We start from the raw sequence: 20,754 nt of genomic DNA on the forward strand, positions 1-20,754 counted from the left end.
AACGTAATTAAAGTACAAGATGTATTGAATTTTCCTTAAAAGTAATATATATATATATATCATGAGGAGAACATTTTAATGTTATGATTTTTAAAATATGATTTATATATTAATCAAATTACAACAAGAAGTATTATCTTACTAGGATAGGTTAGTTATGAGATTGATTGAAAATTTCTGCATAGGAGATCTACCTATTTGATAGAACTTTCAAACAATCTCCACAGGTCACAAATCTATTATTTGTGCTGATTTTTTGGTCTGTTGAGAGAGGTTCCTGTTTTGAGAGTTGTTCCTATGATCTAATAGACAGTGGTTTAGGTGTCACTTGATTGCTCAAAAAAGAATGAAATGAAATGAAATTAATTAAAAAATAAAGATAAAAAATAAAATAATTAAAAAGAACAGGCAAGCACATGTATAAGTAAAAAGGTAATTTAATTTATGAGATTGAAAATCATAATTTTTAAGAGTTTTTGAGGATATAATAATTTTCACATTTAGTATATATTAATAAAATTTATCATGTTTACTATAAAAAAATGATAATTTAATTTATTTTATTTCGTTCATTCCATTCTTTTTTGTAAACAAATGCCACCTTAATAAGTCATCAGGTAGCGACACTGAGATATCTCATTTTTTGTGTAGCGAAAAAAGAAGCAAGATCTTTTCTTTTCTTGCACCAAACAACATTCCCTCTTACTCATCAACTTGGGGAGACCTCCAAGATTTTGTAAGGCCCTATAATGTTGAATTAGCTTGAAAGTAACTCCCTTCATCCTAATTTATGAGGTATTTTGTAGGTAAAAGAAAATTACACATTCAATGAAGTTTATTTAATATAAGAAAAAATTAATCTTTTAATCCCTCAGCTTTTAACTCACTTGTAACTCAATCCCTCAACTATGACTTACTGCGACTCAGTCCCTCAACTATAACTCGCGACAACTCAGTCCCTCAACTTTTGATTTACCTATAACTCGATCCTTATTTCTTGATTTTTTTAAATTTTTTTTATCAAATAAAAGGGATAAAAAAATACTCATATATTATTTTAAAATACCCTCTTCTTATTCATTTATGTGAGATATAAGCTAATATGAAAAAAAATTAACAAAAGTTAAGGGACTAATTTGTAAGTGATTCAAAAGTTGAGGGACTGAATCATATGCGAGTTATAATTAAGGGACTGAGTCACAACGAGTCATAGTTGAGGGACTGAATTATAAGCGACTTAAAAGTTGAAAAATTAAAAGATTAATTTTTCCTTAATATAATTTATAACTTTTTAATTACTCATAAGTATTCTCCTGTCAGAAATAATTATATTTAAAATATAATTAGACGCTAAATGTAAACCTCTCTTCAAATAAAAATTCAAACATTAATTCACCACTAAATGTGCACTGCTTTATCTTGTAATTTTCAACATTAGACTGAGATTTCTGGATGAGGGAATGATCGAAATTTGCTGATGTTTGAAGTGTGACTAAAATTTCAAATGAAGGATATAGAAAATATTTGAAATTAAAAAGGAACTGGCAAAAAGAAAAAAGAAATTACAAAACAATTACACTGAAATGAAAAAATTTTAAACAGTTTTTATAAAATAAAAAAAAAGAACCTGAATTAATGGCTTTCAGCCACAGTAAGGGACGATTTTTTTTTTTTTTGGCTTGAAATTTGATTTGACTAATAACATGCATACCGATTTGAAGGAATAATTCAGAGTACAAATAGCTAGGGTAAAATACGAAGCCAAAAGGTGAAAACTGCAATTAATAATATACAGTATAATGAAAGAAAATAGAATTAAATCATATATATCAGACATCTATTATTATACATCTTCTAGCATATAAAGTGGCCAAAACTCAGGATCTCAAATTCTTCCTAATGCATCATCAATGATCAACTTTCTATTCCACATTTAAAGCCAGAGTTTAAAAAATAAAAAAAAAAATCCCTCAATAGTTTCTTCAAGGATTTTCAAAGTCTCATACCAGGTGGCTCCCTCGCACTGCTTTAAAGATCCTTCAGACAGAAATAAAAGATTCTCAAGATTTTGGCTTCTTTGATGCATTTGAATTTGATGACTCAGCTTTCCTCTTGATTCCCAGAAAGTGCTCCACCTGAAAGGAGAACATGCTTTCGATAATAAGGAAAATGTGAAACTCAATTGAAATGCCACGGATCGCAGATTGTAGACAGCACCGTCAAGTACAAGGTGGATAAGACAAAATTCAAAATTTTCGGACACCGAGTATAAGAACATATATAATATATATTTCAACATTTTATGACCCAAGCATCATGAATATTAAACAAGTATTTCTAAAGTAATATAAGGATATTTGTAACAATAAATCAAAATATTAAGTTTGTTCTAAGTTTTTAAGTAAAATAAAAAAAGAAATATTTTGTTGAAAAAAATTGTAATACAGATATTAAAACATACGATACGTATCATGAAGTACAATATATGTATCTTGCGTACAGGATATTTAAAGTATCAAAAATGAGATGAAAGAAAAATGGAAAGAAGAAATCATTGTTGCTGCACTACCAAGGAAAACCTAACCTCATTAAGTTACCAAGATATTATACATCTTAAACAACAGATCTAAAATTAGAAGTCCACAAAACATGCTTCAAAAATTCTAAACCCTACCAGTTCCCATGTTCAGTAAGCATTGCACAGTCAAAGAAGCATATTCAATGTTAAGTATAAATTACCTTTCGATCACCAAGCATAGGTGTCAAACCCCCTGGAAGATCCTTCTCCACGGTAGCAAACCCACTTTTCGGGTCACTAGTTTGTCTGGAAAGGAAAAAAATAAAAAAGATAGTTTATCAATATGTTTAAGAGAAAAGGGAAGGGGGAAGCTATACATTCGTTTAATATTTTAATTTTCGAAAAAACCTTAAAACTCGAACAATCCTGTACAATCATTTCTACCCCTACAGGCATAACCACGTCCTTGAGCCAGTGTAAAGATAAAAAGACAAAGTTGTGTTAGACTCCGACTGCAAACAACACCCATGTTTTCGCCAAGATAGACCAACTCTAGAAAAAGTTGGTAGGTTCTTGCTTATGGTCCAGCTAAAAATGATTTCACCATGTATAAAGTAATTCAACCACAACAAATTATTTGCATAGGCATGCTGGTAAATTGACCCCATACGTGACATTATCCAGTAATAAATGGATTCTGTCTTCCCCTGTCACCCTAAGAGCAACAAGTGTCCAAGGTATCAAACATGTACATCGAGTCTGTATACTTCAAAATGTAGTTTTGCCACAGTAAAAAGGTATAATTATATAAGAGAAAGGAAAAGAAGAATGTTTTAACATTAGTCTGCAGTTCATTGAATATCTAACTTCTATTATTCATGTCCTGACATGGAATATGATTCCTTTTTGTTTTCATTGTTTTTCCTCTAAAACAACTCTATCTCTGTGTAATTGAAATCAGACCCACTGAACACTGCCATTTGGTTCCATCTCCGGACCACCATCTACCTCTAAATGCTAGGGTGTTAACTCTTCCTTTACTCACTCCATTAACTTTCTTGCACCTTCACTAATTATAAACCAACAAATCAACTGATAAGGGGCTTTCAAGATTTCTAAAAGATTAATTTTCTCCTCTTTTATACCCTGGGTTCTAACCCAAACTGGACACGTTTTTCCATGTGTTGCATGTTATATTGATTTTCGTTGAAGGTCTTTTTGTATAAATATCAAGTTTGATTCAAATTAAAATACCACACAAGTTTTATTTTTAAAACCTATTCAATCATATATGCATTCCAAGATAACAAGACGACGAAGCATTATCCTCCTAGGTTGGGCTGGCTAGATGAATTGAATGATGCTGCTGTACTCTATCATTTACCAAACTTTTAGGAATATTATTAATTAAAAGATCTTAGTCAACAATTTCCATAAGTATTAAATTTGTTAAAATGTATGGGGAGACTAGCTCTATTTGTTCTTGTAAAAAAATATTGATTTAATTTTCATTTCAAAACATCCACAAATTAATTTAAAAATATTGGCATGTACTTTATTGCATATTACACAACTATTATTAATGGCAAGACCTTATAACAATTAATTCTTGAAGTTATAAACATACCCTGGCTTAACATGACCGCTGAGAACAAGATAGGGTGTCTTCAAACGAGCTTGAGATTCCCTCATTCTCTCCACAGACAATGATGGTGTATCTGAACTCTTCATCTGCTTCATCTTCAATTCCTCATAGTACTGCTTCATACGCTTTTCTTGCTTCATTTTACCAGGCCCTTTACCATGGAATTTATGAGAAATCAACCGGAAGGCTTCTTTAGGAGTCAACTGTTAGAAATAAAAGAAATTAATGAATCTTCTATAAACAAAAGAAATTAATGAATCCAGGATAAAAGATGCCCAGTACTACTTTTAAAGACCTAAACTTTGAATTCAATGGTATGCATTTGAGGCCAGTGCAAATAAAAAGCCAGTGCATGAATCCAATATTATAGATATGGCTACTCATACAATGCTACTTTGTTTAAAAATGTAAACGTATATGCGGAGGAAAATATGGATAGGTGATCAAGATATAGCTGATATTTATACAAAATATGATTCCCGACAATATTTTATAATGAAGAATGAATAGGTGATCAAGCAACCTGTAGCCTCTTCTATCTGTAGGCCAAAATTATTATCCTTCTACAGTTGATCGTTATTCTCCCTTACAAATCAACCCACCCCTATATCTTGTGCATGCTGATAGTAGATTGAAAAGATAAAACGAAATTTGCTACTCTAATGATTGCCCTAATTCAACTATGGTTCAGATCCCCAATAAACAATATATTTTCTAATCCTTGACAATCTTGGGTCAAGCACACACGCTTTTTTCTTCCCCACTAAATTGATAATTTAAAGCTAGGAAGGACAAACATACACAAAACATTAACAAGGACACAATACACAAATCTAATTTAAAGTATCATGTAGTGTTGCATCATGTCGAGGACAAGTGCTTGACATGTGTTGAACATAGAAATGGCCTTTTTCCAAGAGTGTGTGTTTTGCAGATTTTTAGATACAAAGGAAAACACAAAGGAGATTCAAAGCCACATAAACATGACCTTCCTCATTTTTGTATTTTACACAAGTTTGCGCCCCTAGGGTTCTTTCTATGAAAACATGCCCATGCAATGATATTCAGCCATAGCCCATAACACTATGCAATTCTATACTATGTGACATGTAGTTGTATTTAGATCATGGAACACTTACAATTCTTCCAAACTCATCTGTCCTCTCAATGCGGATCTCTTTTTTATTATGTGCATCCTTTGATTCATCATTATCTACGATCCCAACCAGTTTGCTTTTCTTTTTGTCCATGTTTCTGCCACCCCATTCAACAGTTTCTTTAAGTGTTCCTCGATCTTTAAGAAGTTTTAGCGCACCCGACAATCCTTTCCCCACTGCAACTTCATGGATAGTTTCATCAGCAACAACCTCCTCCTTGTCTTCTGAATCTGGCTTTTCATCTTCACTGGTTTCTTTAACTTCAGTCCATCCACCAGTCTCATCATTCATTCCTTCGTCAGCAGCAGCATTTGTTTCTTCATCTTCATGCATGAAAACATCTTCACTTTCTGGTTTTCGTGCCTCTGAAAAATTTCAACCAAAAAAAAAAAAAAAATCGCAGCTCAAATGGACTGTAAAAATCAATTAAATGGAGAACGCCTAAAATATTCAAAAGGCACAACAGAGACGAAATAACATTAATTCAGATTGGGCTCAAGAATGAACACAGAGAAAAAGGACATGGATTTTAAAAAAATGGAAAATGAAGTGGAAAAAAAAACTAAAAGAAATACCAAAAGCATTTGAATTATTCAAAAGATAATGTATTATCGGATACATTTACATTGTATACAACTTTCAGCTACTAATAGCAAATAGACGTGAAAAAAGAACAAAATTCCATTTTTCATTCAATCAGGATGGCATATCTAAGAACGTTTGCATAATATAAATTGCATCACAATTGAAACGCAAATAATTAAACAAAAGATTACCTTCATCAATCTGAAGACCCCAGACAAATTCTTCCATCTCAGTAAACACGACCTTGTTTTCTGACTCACCAGCTGTAGGATTTTGATCATCTACCGTCTCATTACCAGGATTTGAGGAGGCAATCAATGCAATAGCTTGGGGGCCAGATGCCACTTCTTCCTCCTTCTTTTTAATAGCCAGTCTCCTAGCTCTTGCTAATGATTTATGAAGGTCATCATCATCATCTGCATAAACTGGAGCTTCATCTTCCTCAGTTTTAACATCTAGCATTTGTTCTAGACGCAACAGTTTGGAAGCTTCATCTGCTTTAGCAAATGCAGACTGATAAGCATCATTTCTCTTTTCAGCCTCCAATCTCTCTTGCTCCTCCTTGATGGCCTGCCTCTTGGCATCATTCCGGGAGCCAAGATCACCAGCACCTAATCCTGCCGAGACAGCTTCAGCTTCAAGGGCATTGAGGTCTAGCTTCTCCTTCTTCCGAAGGGACTTTTTCTTCTTGGGCTTCTTAAATTGAAGCATTTCTTCATGAGTATAGTAATCTGATGATACCTTTCCAGATGAATTTAGATCTTCAAAGGTGTTTGTGGAGACACCTGTTAACCTTCTTCGGAGCTGGTAACAGGACAAACAAATGTAAGAATGAAGCGCTCCAATCAAAGCCGAGTAACAGAATTCCAAGAAAAATAACACTAAGAAAAGAAGAGACAAGAAGTCACAAAAACAAAGAGGGATACAATTTCTGATCCAATAATAAAAAGCTTATCACCCTAAAATAATTGGAGCTTCATCTCTACTATCATATAATATGCTGCATAAAAGAAATGGCTAACCTCTTCAAGTTTTTTCTCTGCTTCCCTAGAAATTCTTCCCCTTTCATCCAATGTTAAACCCTGAATTGAAGAATAGGATTAGTTATAAGTATCATCTGCACAAAAACCTTTACTGAGTCATCAATTGCTTATGAGTTTAAAGCAGACAAAAAGCATCAAACCTCTTCAGCAGCTGGATCATCATATTGTGGAAGTATTTTCTTCTCTGCAGTGGGGTCATCATTAAACCTGAAATTTACCAAACAGGTTCAAACTTAATTCTTGCTTTTAGTAGCTATTGTTCTGTTAAAAATGCAGCCAATAGAAATGATCATCTTACTTATCATCATAGACGCCAGTTTTCTTTGTTGCAGCCTTGTAAGCCTCATCCCGCCGTTTTTGTTCTCCAATTTCCACATTCTCAAGCATATCAATATCTGCCACGTCAGAACAAAAAGCTCTGTTACACAAAAAATGTGGGTCATTCAGAGATTGCAGCCTTGAGTAGCAGAAGAGCTCAATGAAGTTGTACCTTCATTAATGTCACCATCAGCAAGTATGGGCTGATCTTTGATAGTTAGAACCACAGTACCACCTTCCATTACTTTGTCAAGACCATGAAGAACTTTAACCCCTGCTAAATTATCTGAAAAAAAAAATTAATATAAGTATTTTGACCTACCAGATTATCATAAAGAACATGTAGAGATTTAAGTTTCTCTGATATAGAAGTAAAAGGTCAGTAATGCTGGATGGCTTCTAGGACAGTGGCAACAGTCTTTTGTGATTGACAATCACTATCATCAAGAATTCTTTTTAATGCACTAAAACTGAAATCAGGGGTAATGGAGTGAAAACTTATATTTTAATAGTTTGTGTTATTAACTATTCTTACCTATTATTAAAATACTTTATAAGGATTATACTGTATTTTAATACACATTTATTATTTTTCCTCTGCACATAGTTTTCTCATTAGTAATCCAAAAAATGCAAAGATGATTTTTCTTCCTCTTCCCCTTCCTAAAACTTTCAACTTTCCAAAGGAACAAACCTTTGTCTCCCCTCATATGCATTATCTTCTAGCAAGTAATAAAATTTCTTTTTTATTTTAACAAAACATTTTCTTTTATTTTGAAACAACACAGGCAAGAAATGTTGCAAAGGGTTTAGATTTGAAAGATTCAACTCCTTAGATGTCCTATAGTTACTCAACTCTAACAACCTTATGCAGACCAAACGTCAATTTATTGTTATACCACGTGATAAGGGTCACCAGTTGCCATGGAAGAGAGAGAAAATCTGCATAGTGCTACGGGTTATACGCCAACTAACAAGATTCAAGAGAATTTCAGGAAACTATTCAAACATATATATATATATATAGTCATGCTTTGTCAGTCAATATTGAGGTGACAGGAGATGTTTGTGAGAAAAAGGGAGATTATAGAAAGAACAGAGAGAGAGATGAGAGATAGAAAAGAGGAATCTGAAAAGCAGAATTCTCATTGACCATCATCAACTGCCTTACCTATGTCTAGTATTTATAAGCTTGTGTGACTAACGGTCACTAACAACCAGCTCTTAACATATTACGTAACAGACACATATTAGCAGCTCCCCCTAGAATATTCCAAGCCAAAAGTTTTGAGACCATGCAAAAATAACAGGAGAAAAGGCTTGCAATTTTTCATCTATAACAATTATCCTCATCATTGATTGATCTATCAATTCTTCTCAACCCACTGAAAAACTATAAAACTGATTTGATGAAAATTGCCTTAGACAACTAAGAATAAGGATAACTTGAATATTGTTTTGAAATAATGAAGGAATATCAAAGAACATCTGACTAATATATTCATATTCTAAATTCAATGTCAAATTCCAAAGTGATTATTAAAAATAAAGAATAGAAAAGCAACTTGTTACCACTGAAGTTTCCAAAAAATAATTCTTAAAACTTCTACTAAGAAATTGGCATTTCACAAACCGCATTGCGAGTTGCAACAAAACAAATTTTATGGATCAGCAAGGAGACAATTTCTTTAGGGAGAAGGGGGTGAGAACATTACCAGCAGTTTGTTGGGCGGCATCCTCATCTTCACTTTCTTCTAGAGCAATGTTGTCCTGTGAAAAATAAATACCATGTCATCGATCAATCATGAAATCAGAGTGTCTTGTAGAATTATTTAAAGCTTTGAAATTAAAAACAGGAAAAAGAAAAGAAAGAAAGAAAAACTTATAACCTGCTCCTCAAAAATCTTTGAGAGCTGCAATGCTTTCTCCTTTTCAGCATTCTTCCTCTCCTCAATCTTACGGCTTCTAGTGACCCATGATAAGATCTCAGAAGCGCCTTCAGATTGTTTGCCTAACCTTGCTTCTTTCATCCTGTCATCCAAAACAAAACAAAAACGAGCATTGTCACAATAGAATGTTTTCCATACTTTTAAATATATTGCTTTGTTGATGCACTCAGATAATATTCCTTTTTAAGTTCTAAAATAAAAAAGACCAAGCACTATTGCAAAAGAAAAAGGATGCAGTAAATGATAAAATCCACCAAAGCTTGTGACCAATAGCACATAGATTCTGTTTATTACTAAGATGAGCCTAAAATCTGGTGGCCCCAATTGCAACATGTTAATAAAATGAGCAAACCTGCAGGCACACAGAAAAATCCAGGTATTATATCATATAATTTAAGGTGAGGTTCAAGCATCCAGTTTGGGGGAAAAATATTCTCTAAATCACAGTCACCACTCCATATTCTCTCTCCAAACTTAAAAAATGTTTTTAAGTTAACATCCATGTCTTCTTTTCAATCCTTAGTGATGGTAGTGTTATCATGAAAGGAGACATCAAAGAGAGAGTAAATTTGACCAAATTAGAAAATTAGTTTTCCAGGTTTGGATCATTCATTGATCTAGAATAATCTCCTCATTTATTCAAGATATGCCCAGCAGCTCTTTACCACATTCTCACCTAATCTCGTTTTCTTTCCTTTCCCTTTTTGCTTCTCTAGTGTCAAAAAACAGAGACAATCTCCTCTATATATTTTATTGAGTACTACAGGTAATAATTTGTAGGCATCAGCAGCTTCAGAGACATAAATGAGTTATAATTTAAACCATAGAGATAGTTTGTCAAAACAGAAACATTATAAAGATAAAAATTAAAACAGAAATAGACAAATTAACATTTCAACACTAGAAATGCGTTACATAATAATCCATCTGAGATTCAAGCCGGCGTATAATAATCCTAGTCTTTTCATTTTCTGCCATTTTTTGGCTTCTATGTCAACAGTTTTGATTAATAAATAAAATATGTTTCACATTTGTTTCAAAACTGGCTTTCTATTTTTCACATGACCAAGGCTTTTTAATGACCTAAATAAATGCGCTCATTTTAAAAACTTACTTTTTGCCCACAGATTTTTTTGGCCCGAAAATGCATATATTTTTTTTTACCCACTGATTTTATTTTCATTTTTGAATGATTTATTAAAATTTAAAACAAAGTAAGAGAAGCATGTGGAAGAAATGTTTTCCACATCTTGAAAGAACAAAAATTTTAGCTGAAATACATGTAAACCTTGATTGTTATATCAATTATTATAGCATTCGCCAATCTTTGATAGGGGTTAGTGTATCCTAATTAAACCCAAACAACATGTAAATACAGCAATTTTTGACAGGATTAAAATTAGAATAGGGGTGCAGTTTTAGATTTCAATAATTTTAGAATAGGGCATAATTTCAGATTTCAATAATTGGAATAGATTAATCATGTACGGTAAAATTAAAAGTATTAATTTATGTGATTTGGTGCAATTTTTGAAGTTTCAGTTTACTTTTAAGGATATTTCTGAACATTTTAATGCATTTTGCTAAAGTAATATTTTGAAGCAAGTTCAATTCTTCGAAGCGATCACCAAACATTTTAAGGGAAAAAAATTGGAAGATCTGGGAGAGAGCTAAGACATGACAAAAGGCAAGCATCACTATATGGCTGTCTTCAGTCATTTCCCAATTGTCAATTGTACTCTTGGAGGTTCTTTTGGCTTAACAAATGAGGTTAAGTTATTTCTTATGGTACCATTGAGTTTTGTCTCTAACTTTTATTTTTACCTAGCATGTTCTAGAAGCATAAAATTTATCACCATATTTGTATTAAACATGTAGAAAAAGGATCTCTTGATCAAATCCTGCAAAGCCCCCCTCCTAATTCAATATAGGATCCCAATTTTAATAACCTTTCTTGCAGGAAGAAGTAGCAGACTTCACTTAATAATGGCAGGATCTGCCAGTTAAAATAGGTACAATGGTTTTAAAAAATGAGGGGGAAAAAACAGAAACAATGCAATCATAAGAAGATAAACAAGAAATTGAACTTACTTCACAATGCGTTCTTCAAGTTCCATTGCTGATGGATGTGCTGAGGCTTCACCATTTTGCTCACCCTCATTAAGATTTGATGCCTTCCCTTGTTTGCCAAACTCTTCATCTCTCTTGTCATGGATGTCAACTTTGTAATCATCATCTTTGCTCCAACCAAAATCTTCTTCAAGAGTCTTTCTGGTTACTCTATCTCTATCTCTTGACCTTTCTTTATCTTGATCTGCTTCCCTTTCCTTGTCTCTAATCTTATCCTTCCCCTTATCTTTGTCCCCATCTCTGTAGCTTTCTCTATCCTTTTCTCGATCTCTATGCTTCTCTCGCTCCCTTTCCTTTGCCTTGTCCCTTTCCTTTTCCTTTTCTCTATCCCTATCCCTAGTTTTCTCTTTTCCCCTCTCCTTCTCTCGCCCTCTATCAGCTTCTTTCTCCACCTCCCTTTCCTTCTCACGATCCTTATCTTTACCACGTTCCTTCTTATCTTTATCCCTCTCACGATCTTTATCCCTATACTTCTCTCTATCATAGTCCTTCTCCCTCAATTTACTATCTTTACTCCTATCCTTTTCACGTTCATCCCTATCCTCTCTTTTCCTTTCCCGGCTGCCAATTCTATCTTTTTCTAGATCTCTTGCCTCTTTTTCTCTTTCTTTTGAAACATCCTCCACAGTTCTTTTTTGCTTATCTCGGTCTTTACTTCTATGCTCCTTGTCTTCTCCTCGACTGCTATTCTTCCTATCCTTGCTTCTATGCTTGCTAGATTTGTCCATCCCCACTTGTTCCAAATCATCATATTTCTCTCTCAATGGAGAATCCTCTTGATCATCCCTACCCTCTCGTAGTTCATACCTCGAATCAGACCATTCCATGTCCATTTAAACAACTGCAAATAATTTAGTTTAAACCAAAATGTCAAAATTATAATCACAACCCTTCTGATGAAAGAAACGTTTAAGAAAAATAAGAGAACCCTACTACTTACAATGAATTAATTATATGAAACCATATAAGAAGCATAGGTGGGCCTATATTAAACTCAGTGGGGGCATCTACTGCCACTGAAATCTTTGGAATATGCACAGTAAATATCATATCCTTTTAATTTTTGTTCCAGATACTTTAACAAAGATACTTAGTAAGCCAATTGATTCAGGCAGCTCCTCCAGGCCAGTGAAGAATGGCAATGAAAACACTAGTTCAATTTAAGATCTTCCAATATCATCTTGCAATTTATGATTACGAAAATTGTAGCCTAGAGGGACTAAGGTGCGCAATTGATTGTTTATAAAGACATTAATAAACAGAGTGCCGGTGCACAACAAATCCAACGGGGCACAACAACACAATCCCAAGCACCAATAATAAAAACGAATAGAGCAGAAGTATAGTAACCAATTATTGACCATTCAAGAAAAAACCAACAATAAAAGTTAAAAAAATTAAACTCAATCTGTAAAGATTCCCAGCTTCAAAAGCGTCAATATTCAAACGATCACACTACCAGATTCAAAGCGAAATTAAAATGAAAATTTTAAAGCAAGAAACGGTGCATGGCGCGCGAAACAGGGTCGAAAACCACGCAGGGAACACATGACGCGGGGAAGAAATTCAAATCAAGATTCAAAGCCAGATTAAACTAAGCAATCTCACCAAATTTTGGAAGAAGACAAAGCCCTAGGTTTCAAACCTTCTTCAATACTTGCCGGAGAACAACCACGCAGGCCTAACAACAGTGGCCGGCGTCCGACGATGAGCTCAACCAAGTGTGAAATGCTTGCTCGTCGCCAAAAGAATTGCCCAACGAAGAAAAATTTATATGCTTCTTCTGCCAGGGGAGATTGTATTTCGTTATCGGAGCCTAAACAAAGTCTGTTTCATTTCATCTCAGCGGGAGAGAGTTTGCGTGTTTTTTTTTTTTTGGTAAAAAGAGTTTGCGTGCTTGCTTGTTCGAACACATGAAGACTCTCCCACATGGGCCTAACGTTTTGGAAATGGAAAACACTGTTTACAGCTACCAAAAAGTTGTCAGGCCTAGCCCAATAAGTTTTTAAGCCCAACATGTTTATTTTGGTTTCAGAGGATTTTTCAACTACACAATATTTCTTTTTTTTTTTCTTTTTCCGTGTGCAAGCAAAAACAAACTTTCTCAATTCCATTGGACCAAAAAATAATGTTAATACCTGTTTGGTTTTCGATGGCCAAAAATTAATTGGTTAAAACTTCATTTGTGTTATGAAATAGAGACTAAGAGTAGAAGAGGAGAGAAATTGGAGCTTTTTTATTTTAGTATGTCAAATACAACTGAAGTGCCTTCTATTTAAAAGCATAAATATATAAATTAAAGTCAATAAAATATGAAAAATAATAATAACTGAAAGATATTATAGTAATTGAAAGATATTGAAGAATATGAGATAATGGACATCTATATAATATATTAATATTCATAACACTCCTCCTTGGATGTCAGATATTGTGCCTTATTAAAACCTTACCAAAAAAAACCCCATGGGATAAAAACTTAGCCAAGGAAAAATAATACACAATATCGTCATATTTATTGAAGTTGCCTTATTAAAAACCTTACCAGGAAAACTCGATGGGAGAAAACTTTAGTTAAGGAAAAAAAGAGTACAACATAACTTTTACACCCCCTGATAACAATATCACTTAATATTTCTTAACTTGTGAACCCTAATATTGTATACAAGCTTCTCAAAAGTTGAAGTGGGAAGTGCTTTAGTCAACAAATCTACTAAATTATTACTAGAACGAACTTGTTTAATTTGGATTTCTCTATTTTTCTGAATATCATGTGTAAAGAAGAATTCTGGCGAGATATGATTTGTTCTATCTCCTTTAATATATCCTTCTCTCAACTGGGCAACACATGCAGCATTATCTTCACATATGATTGTTGGGATCATTTTTCTAGAAGAAAGAGCACAGGTGCTTTAGATGTGATGGATCACAGATCATAATCAAATGCATTCTCAGCTTGCTTCATGTATTGCTAAAATTTCTACATGATTAGAAGAACTGGCTGCTATCGCCTGTTTCATAGATTGCCACAAAATAGTGGTGCCGTCATAAGTAAACAAGTAGTGCGTTTGAGATTGACCATTATGAGGATTTGACATGAATCCTACATCTGTATAGCCCATTAAATCCTACTCGATTTTATTATAATATAATAAACCCATATCCATAGTACCTCTAAGGTAACGTAGAATATGTTTAACTCCATTCCAATGTCTTCATGTTGGTGAAGAACTATACCTTGCCAATAGATTAACAGTAAATGATATATCAGGTCATGTATGACTAGCAAGATACATTAGTACTCCAATGGCACTAAGATATGGTACTCCTAGACCAAGTAGTTCTTCATCCTCTCCTTGAGGCCTAAAAAGATCTTTGTCCTTATTCAAAGATCTAACAACCATTGGAGTGCTTGAAGGATGTTCTTTGTCCATATAAAATTGCTTTAAAACACATTTTATATATGCTTCTTGGTACAAAAAAATTTTACCATTCAAATATTCAATTTGTAATCCAAAGCAGAATTTCATCCTTCCTAAATCCTTCATTTCAAATTTTTTTCTTCAAGCAATTCATAGTTTTTGGAATGCTTACGAGAGTTCCAATAATATTTATGTCATCAACATAAACTGTGATTATTATATACCCATTTTCATATCTTTTTAGGAAAATGCATGGACAAATAGGGTCATTCTTATATCCTTCTTTTATCAAGTATTCACTAAGGCAATTATACCACATATGCCTAGATGGTTTCAACCTATAAAGGGATTTATTTAGCTTGATTGAGTATTGTTCTTGAGAACTTTAATTGTTTGCTTCTTGCAATTGAAATCTTATGAAATTTTCATATAAATATCATTACCAAGAGAGCCATATAAATAAGCTGCAACAACGTCCATTAAACACAAATCCAATCTCTCTCGTGCTGCTAAACTAATCAAGTAATGAAGGGCAGTTTCATCCACCACAAGTAAGTATGTTTGATCAAAATCAATGCCAGGTCTTTGCAAAAACCCTTAAGCAATGAGTTGTGCTTTATACCTTACAATCTCATCTCTTTCGTTTTGCTTTCATGCAAAGACCCATTTATACCTAACAAGTTTCACATCTTTAGGTGTATGGTCTATAGGTTCAAAAACTTTTCATTTATGAAGAGATTTTAATTCTATCTCCACCCCATTGACCTTACTCACGTCCACGTCTACAACCACTACCACGACCACGATCGCAACTACCAATAAAACCTTGATCACATGGTTGCACGTGAATATGGTTATCATGTGTTGCTACATTCACTTCGAGGAATGGAGTAATACCAATTGGACGTGACTCATAGTTTTTCATTAATAATTCATTATTTTGTTTAACAACTAAGAGACATGATATTAGCTCTGAATGTAGATATAGATGTCTTTAGGATCTACTTTATAGATGTCTTCAGAATCTACTTTATATTGTGGATATATAAATGAATAAATAAATATTTAAATGTAGATGTCTTTAGGATCTACTTTATGTTGTGGATAACTTCTAGATTAACTTTAGATTTTGTGGATATCTCCAAGATCCACTTTATATTTTTTATATGCATAACTTCAGGATTCATTTTATATTTTATATGGATAACTTCAAGATCCATTTTATATGTGGATAACTTCAGGATCTAGTTGTCTTAAAATTATATATATAGATAACCAAATGAATTATATGTAGACAAGAAAAAAGAAATAAGAAATTAAATACAGAATAAATAAGTAAATAAATAAATAAATACTTAAATGCAAATATCTTCAGGATATACATTATATGACGTGGATAACTTTAAGATTCACTTTAAGTTTTGTAAATATCATCAGGATCCACTCTATATTATGTGTGGATAACTACCAGATCCACAGTTTTTAAAATTTAAAATTGTGCCTCATACTTCTAGATGTGACATATAATACACAATTTTAATTAAAAGAAGAAAATAAATAAATAAATAAATAAATAAATTCAACAAGCAAATAACAAGTAAATATGTTATAGAGATTGGCTCATTTTCAAGATAGTGTGCCTCCATCTATATTAGAGATGTTCATAGGCATGAGCATAAATCTCTAATGCACTCATAGAATAAATGAAAGTAAACTTGAGAAGAAGAAAATAAAAATACATACTAGTGATGGTGGAAGAAAAACAATCACACTGATAATGTATTATGAAATAGAGATTAAGAGTAGAAAAGAAAAGAAGATACTACACTGAGAGAATAACAAAATAGGGAGCTTTTTTATTGCAGTATTTTGAATACAACTGAGATGCCTTCTATTTATAAGTACAAATATATCAATTAAAGTGAATAAAATATACAAGATAATAATAACGGGAAGATATTATAGTAACCGAAAGATATTGGAGAGTTTGAGATAATGGACATCCACATGACCTCCTAATATTCATAACAATCTGATAAAAATTAATTTTATAAAAATAAGTTATTCTAACAAAACTTGTATTTGGATATATTTTTCAAAAATCAATTTAATAAATTAAAATTTATTTGAAACACACAAAATGAAAAGTATTTATAGATGTAAAATTACTAAAAAGGGTATTGATTTTGATTATTTGTAATTTTTATACAAATGTTTCATATTAAAAATGTTTGAAAAATAAATGTAATAAAATTTTAAATAACACAAAATTTTTAAAGTTTGTTGAAATATTATACTCTTACTTGTTTTGTTTGGATATATAAAAAAGTTGAAAGGAAAGAAAATTAGATGAGAGAACAGAAAAATAGAGAGATAACATTACTACTTTTTATGTTTTTTATGTTTGAAAGGACAGAAGAATAAAGAGAAGAAGGAAAATGTATAAATGTTATAATTATAACAATACCCTTAGATTAATATATATAAACCCTTAGATTAATATATATGTCGTTTCTATCAAAATAAATGAAAGGCGAATTTTATATTAAAATTAAGTTATTCAGCGAAAAAAAATGTTTTTCAAGATTTTTTTATTTTGAATCGAATAATATGACAAAAATGTATTGCTTTTCTATTCTTTATGTAAGAGTAAAAAAAGAAATAATTTTAAAAATATGCATGCCCAAATCGAGATTTACCAGGAGAAAGAAATAGACAAATGTAAAAAAATAGAGTCACCACCAGAGTTTTTTAAAAAACCTTGAAAAGACATATAATGAAAAAGAATGATCTGCAAATAAGGATTCGAGAGTCAGTTGTATATGAAAAAAGTATTAGGCATTCGACAACACATGTTCATAAGAACAATTACCCTACATTAATTATGTAAAATTGTATACTTTACCAAAAAAAATTATGTAAAATCGTATTGACCTTTTAATAATATCTTATTACGCCCTTCATAATCACATGCAAAAAAAAATGAATAAATAAATGAAAATGAATTATTTATTTACATAGGAGGACTTGACCTAGGAATAAAGTTTAGGACTTATGTACCCTATGTTGATGATCAAAATCCATGTAGTTTATTATTATTTAAGATTTTTCTAATTTACTTTATTTTTATGAAAATAATATCATTTTGATATAACCTTTGTCACCATAATTATTGTTATGTTTATATAAAAAGGCTTGTTCTTAGAAAATGCCTTTGGGTAAAAAATACAAAGATTAAGTAGTGTTAAAACTTGTAATCATTTCGTATTTCTATTGGTTGACACTTTAATGTATACGTTTAGTATCATTCATGGAGAGTCCTAAAAGAAATTTTTAAAGAGAATATTTCAGAAAATAATTTAATTAAAAAATTTTAATATAAAATTTAATACTTGGGATGATTTAGTGTTATTTATGATATTTCAATCAATGTTTTTAGGTATCCAATTGTGGATCCCTAAAATTACTGTATGGATATAAAAAGAGATGGCTGTGATTTATACAATGTATGCTTTCTCGTTCCAATTCACTGGACCTTTTTGTGGTGGTTTGGTGTTTTAAAATATAAAATATTTTTACAGAAAATTGTATATTCATTACACTTCTTCTAATATAAGCCCGTTCTTTTTATTATATTTTTAATTTTTTTAATTTTTTACAGATAAAGTTATAATAAATAAGTCTATTTTTGAAAATCTAAATTTATGTTTTTAAAAAATATGATTGTAAATCAGATCCAATAAAATTTATTAATATGTGTAATTTTACGCAAAAAAAATCCTATAAATTAAGAGTGGAGGAGTATTTTTTTTAGCATATGTTCCATATTTGCTATTCAATTTTTTGTAGGAAAACGTGATGTTAGAATATGTGTTTATATTTTAAAATTATGATTTATATTATTCATTTTGAATTTTAAAAACATTATAATTTGTATTTTGCAGTGAATATATAATACTTGTAACATCATTATAATTTTAAAATTGAATATTTAAATTAGAATTGGAATTATTGTTAAGCTGGCGATTAATTAATAATATCCATAACAAGTAATTACAATTTTCATTCTTATTAAATAATTAACATTATATTATATTTTAATAACATTTATTAGTAGCGTGAATTTCACAATGACGCTCCTGAATGATAAAAACCAAACTTTAGCTCTACTTCTTTCGCAGCCCACCATTGCCTGATTTAGAGAAAATGTTGTCACACTTGAAAAATGCAACGCAGACGGCGCGTAAGCAGAGGTTCTGGCCTTCAGGGTGAGAACGGGATGGAACAGGAATCGCCCGAGGGAAATCTTGGGAAACCCATTAAAGAAAAATAAAAATGGTCTACGAAATCAAAAAGTAGGTTTAGGAGTCGATTGAGTGTGGGGAAGGTGTTAGGCACCCTACAACACCCGTTCGTAAGAACGGTTACCTGAAGTTTGTTGTGCAATATTAATATGGTTTTAAAGTTATTTTAATTATTCCTTTTTTTTATTCATGTGTTTAAAATGATAATAATAAAGTGGGGAATATTTATTTATGTACGAGGGAGAAGTTAACTCAAAATCAGACTCTGAGGCTTACGTATCCTGTGATGGGATCAAAATTCACGTAGTTCGGGCTTGAAAGTTGTTAGTAAAAATATTTTTTTGAAGAGAAATTAATTAGAAATAATTTATCATTTTATAAATAAAACAATTCCTGAAATTTTGATATGTGTGTTTTAAATTGTAAAAAGTAATTTAATTTTAATTATTTTCTCAATTTTTAAATTTTTGAAATAAAGAAAAGAAAAGGGTTTAAAATTATTTTTTTATATGATTAGGAATTTAACCGCTATATTTACAGGACCTTATTAGTTCATATGGTAATGCAGTTATTCTAAATATCTGCAAAAATTTCAAAATCTCACACGATAAAAGAATTTAGTAATTTAATTTATTTATATTTTTAAGTGTTAGTAATAATTTATTTAAGTATGTATATATATGTTTTTAAAGAATTTTAATCATCATATCTGCAAAGCTTTATTAACTTATACGGTAATATGATTATCCTAAATATCTGTGGAGATTTCAAAATCTCACACGATAAAAGAATTAAATTTATTTCAATACATTTTTAATTTAATTAATATAATATATATATATATATATATATGTAAAAACTTAATCGTTATATCTGTAGAGTCTTATTAACTCATATGGTAATACGATTATTTTAGAGGTCTATGGAGATTCAAAAACCTCACGTGACTAAAAAATATACTCGGTAAATATGATTACAATTTAAATACATTAATTTGGTTAATTAATTTTCTAAATTGTGTGTTATATGATTATTTACAAAAATTATTTATTTATTATAAAATTGAAAATCACTACATCTGCAAGGACTTATTATCCCACATGATGATGTGATTAATTTAAGTCTCTACGAAGATTCTTGAAATCTCATATGAGACTTAAATAAATTATTAATTTGGATTATAAAAAGAGAGTTAATTTTAATGATGGGCCTTTGAAACCCATATTAACATATAAGTTTTACTTTCATATCTGTGAAACCTTATTGATTTACACAATACGAGATTATCCTAAATATTTGCAGAGATTCAAAGTCTCACACAATAAAAGGATTAAATAATATTTACTTTAAATATATTTTAATGCGTAATTATACAACGCATATTTTTAAATATAGAAATCTTAATCGTTATATCTACGAAGCCTTATTAACTCATGCGATAGTACGATTGTCTTAAAGGTCTATGGAGTTTCAAAAATCTCACATGACCAAAAGATCTAATTATACAATATAATTATAATTATAATTTATTAATTTAATTAATTAATATTATAAAAAAAATTTTATTTTATTTACAAAATTTATTTATTTATTTACCATATAAATTGCGAATCACGATATCTGTAAGGATTTATTATCTTACATGATAAGGCAATTAATTTAATTCTCTACGAAAATTCTTGA

General features: G+C 31.1%; 1 protein-coding gene across 2 annotated transcripts; it reads right to left on the minus strand.

Moving 5' to 3' along the window:
* Nucleotides 1–1,800: 1,800 nt before the first annotated feature.
* On the minus strand, nt 1,801–13,201 carry LOC129318245 (SART-1 family protein DOT2). 2 transcript variants are annotated; one of them, XM_054962915.1, is made up of 13 exons: nt 12,991–13,201; nt 11,307–12,186; nt 9,156–9,297; nt 8,982–9,036; nt 7,439–7,552; nt 7,247–7,343; nt 7,089–7,155; nt 6,928–6,987; nt 6,097–6,709; nt 5,303–5,685; nt 4,146–4,366; nt 2,740–2,824; nt 1,801–2,135 (listed from the first exon to the last, which is right to left on the minus strand). In XM_054962915.1, the coding sequence occupies exons 2-13, from the start codon at nt 12,176–12,178 to the stop codon at nt 2,061–2,063; spliced, it is 2,784 nt and encodes a 927-aa protein (XP_054818890.1). In that variant the 5' UTR covers nt 12,179–12,186; nt 12,991–13,201; the 3' UTR covers nt 1,801–2,060. The 2 variants fall into 2 exon arrangements, with proteins under 2 accessions (XP_054818890.1, XP_054818888.1); XM_054962913.1 differs by having other exon boundaries at nt 12,954–13,201.
* Nucleotides 13,202–20,754: the final 7,553 nt, after the last annotated feature.

Source organism: Prosopis cineraria, unplaced genomic scaffold (assembly GCF_029017545.1).
Source record: "Prosopis cineraria cultivar Desert tree isolate PC_DT_omini unplaced genomic scaffold, ASM2901754v1 PC8, whole genome shotgun sequence".
Lineage (NCBI taxonomy): Eukaryota > Viridiplantae > Streptophyta > Magnoliopsida > Fabales > Fabaceae > Prosopis > Prosopis cineraria.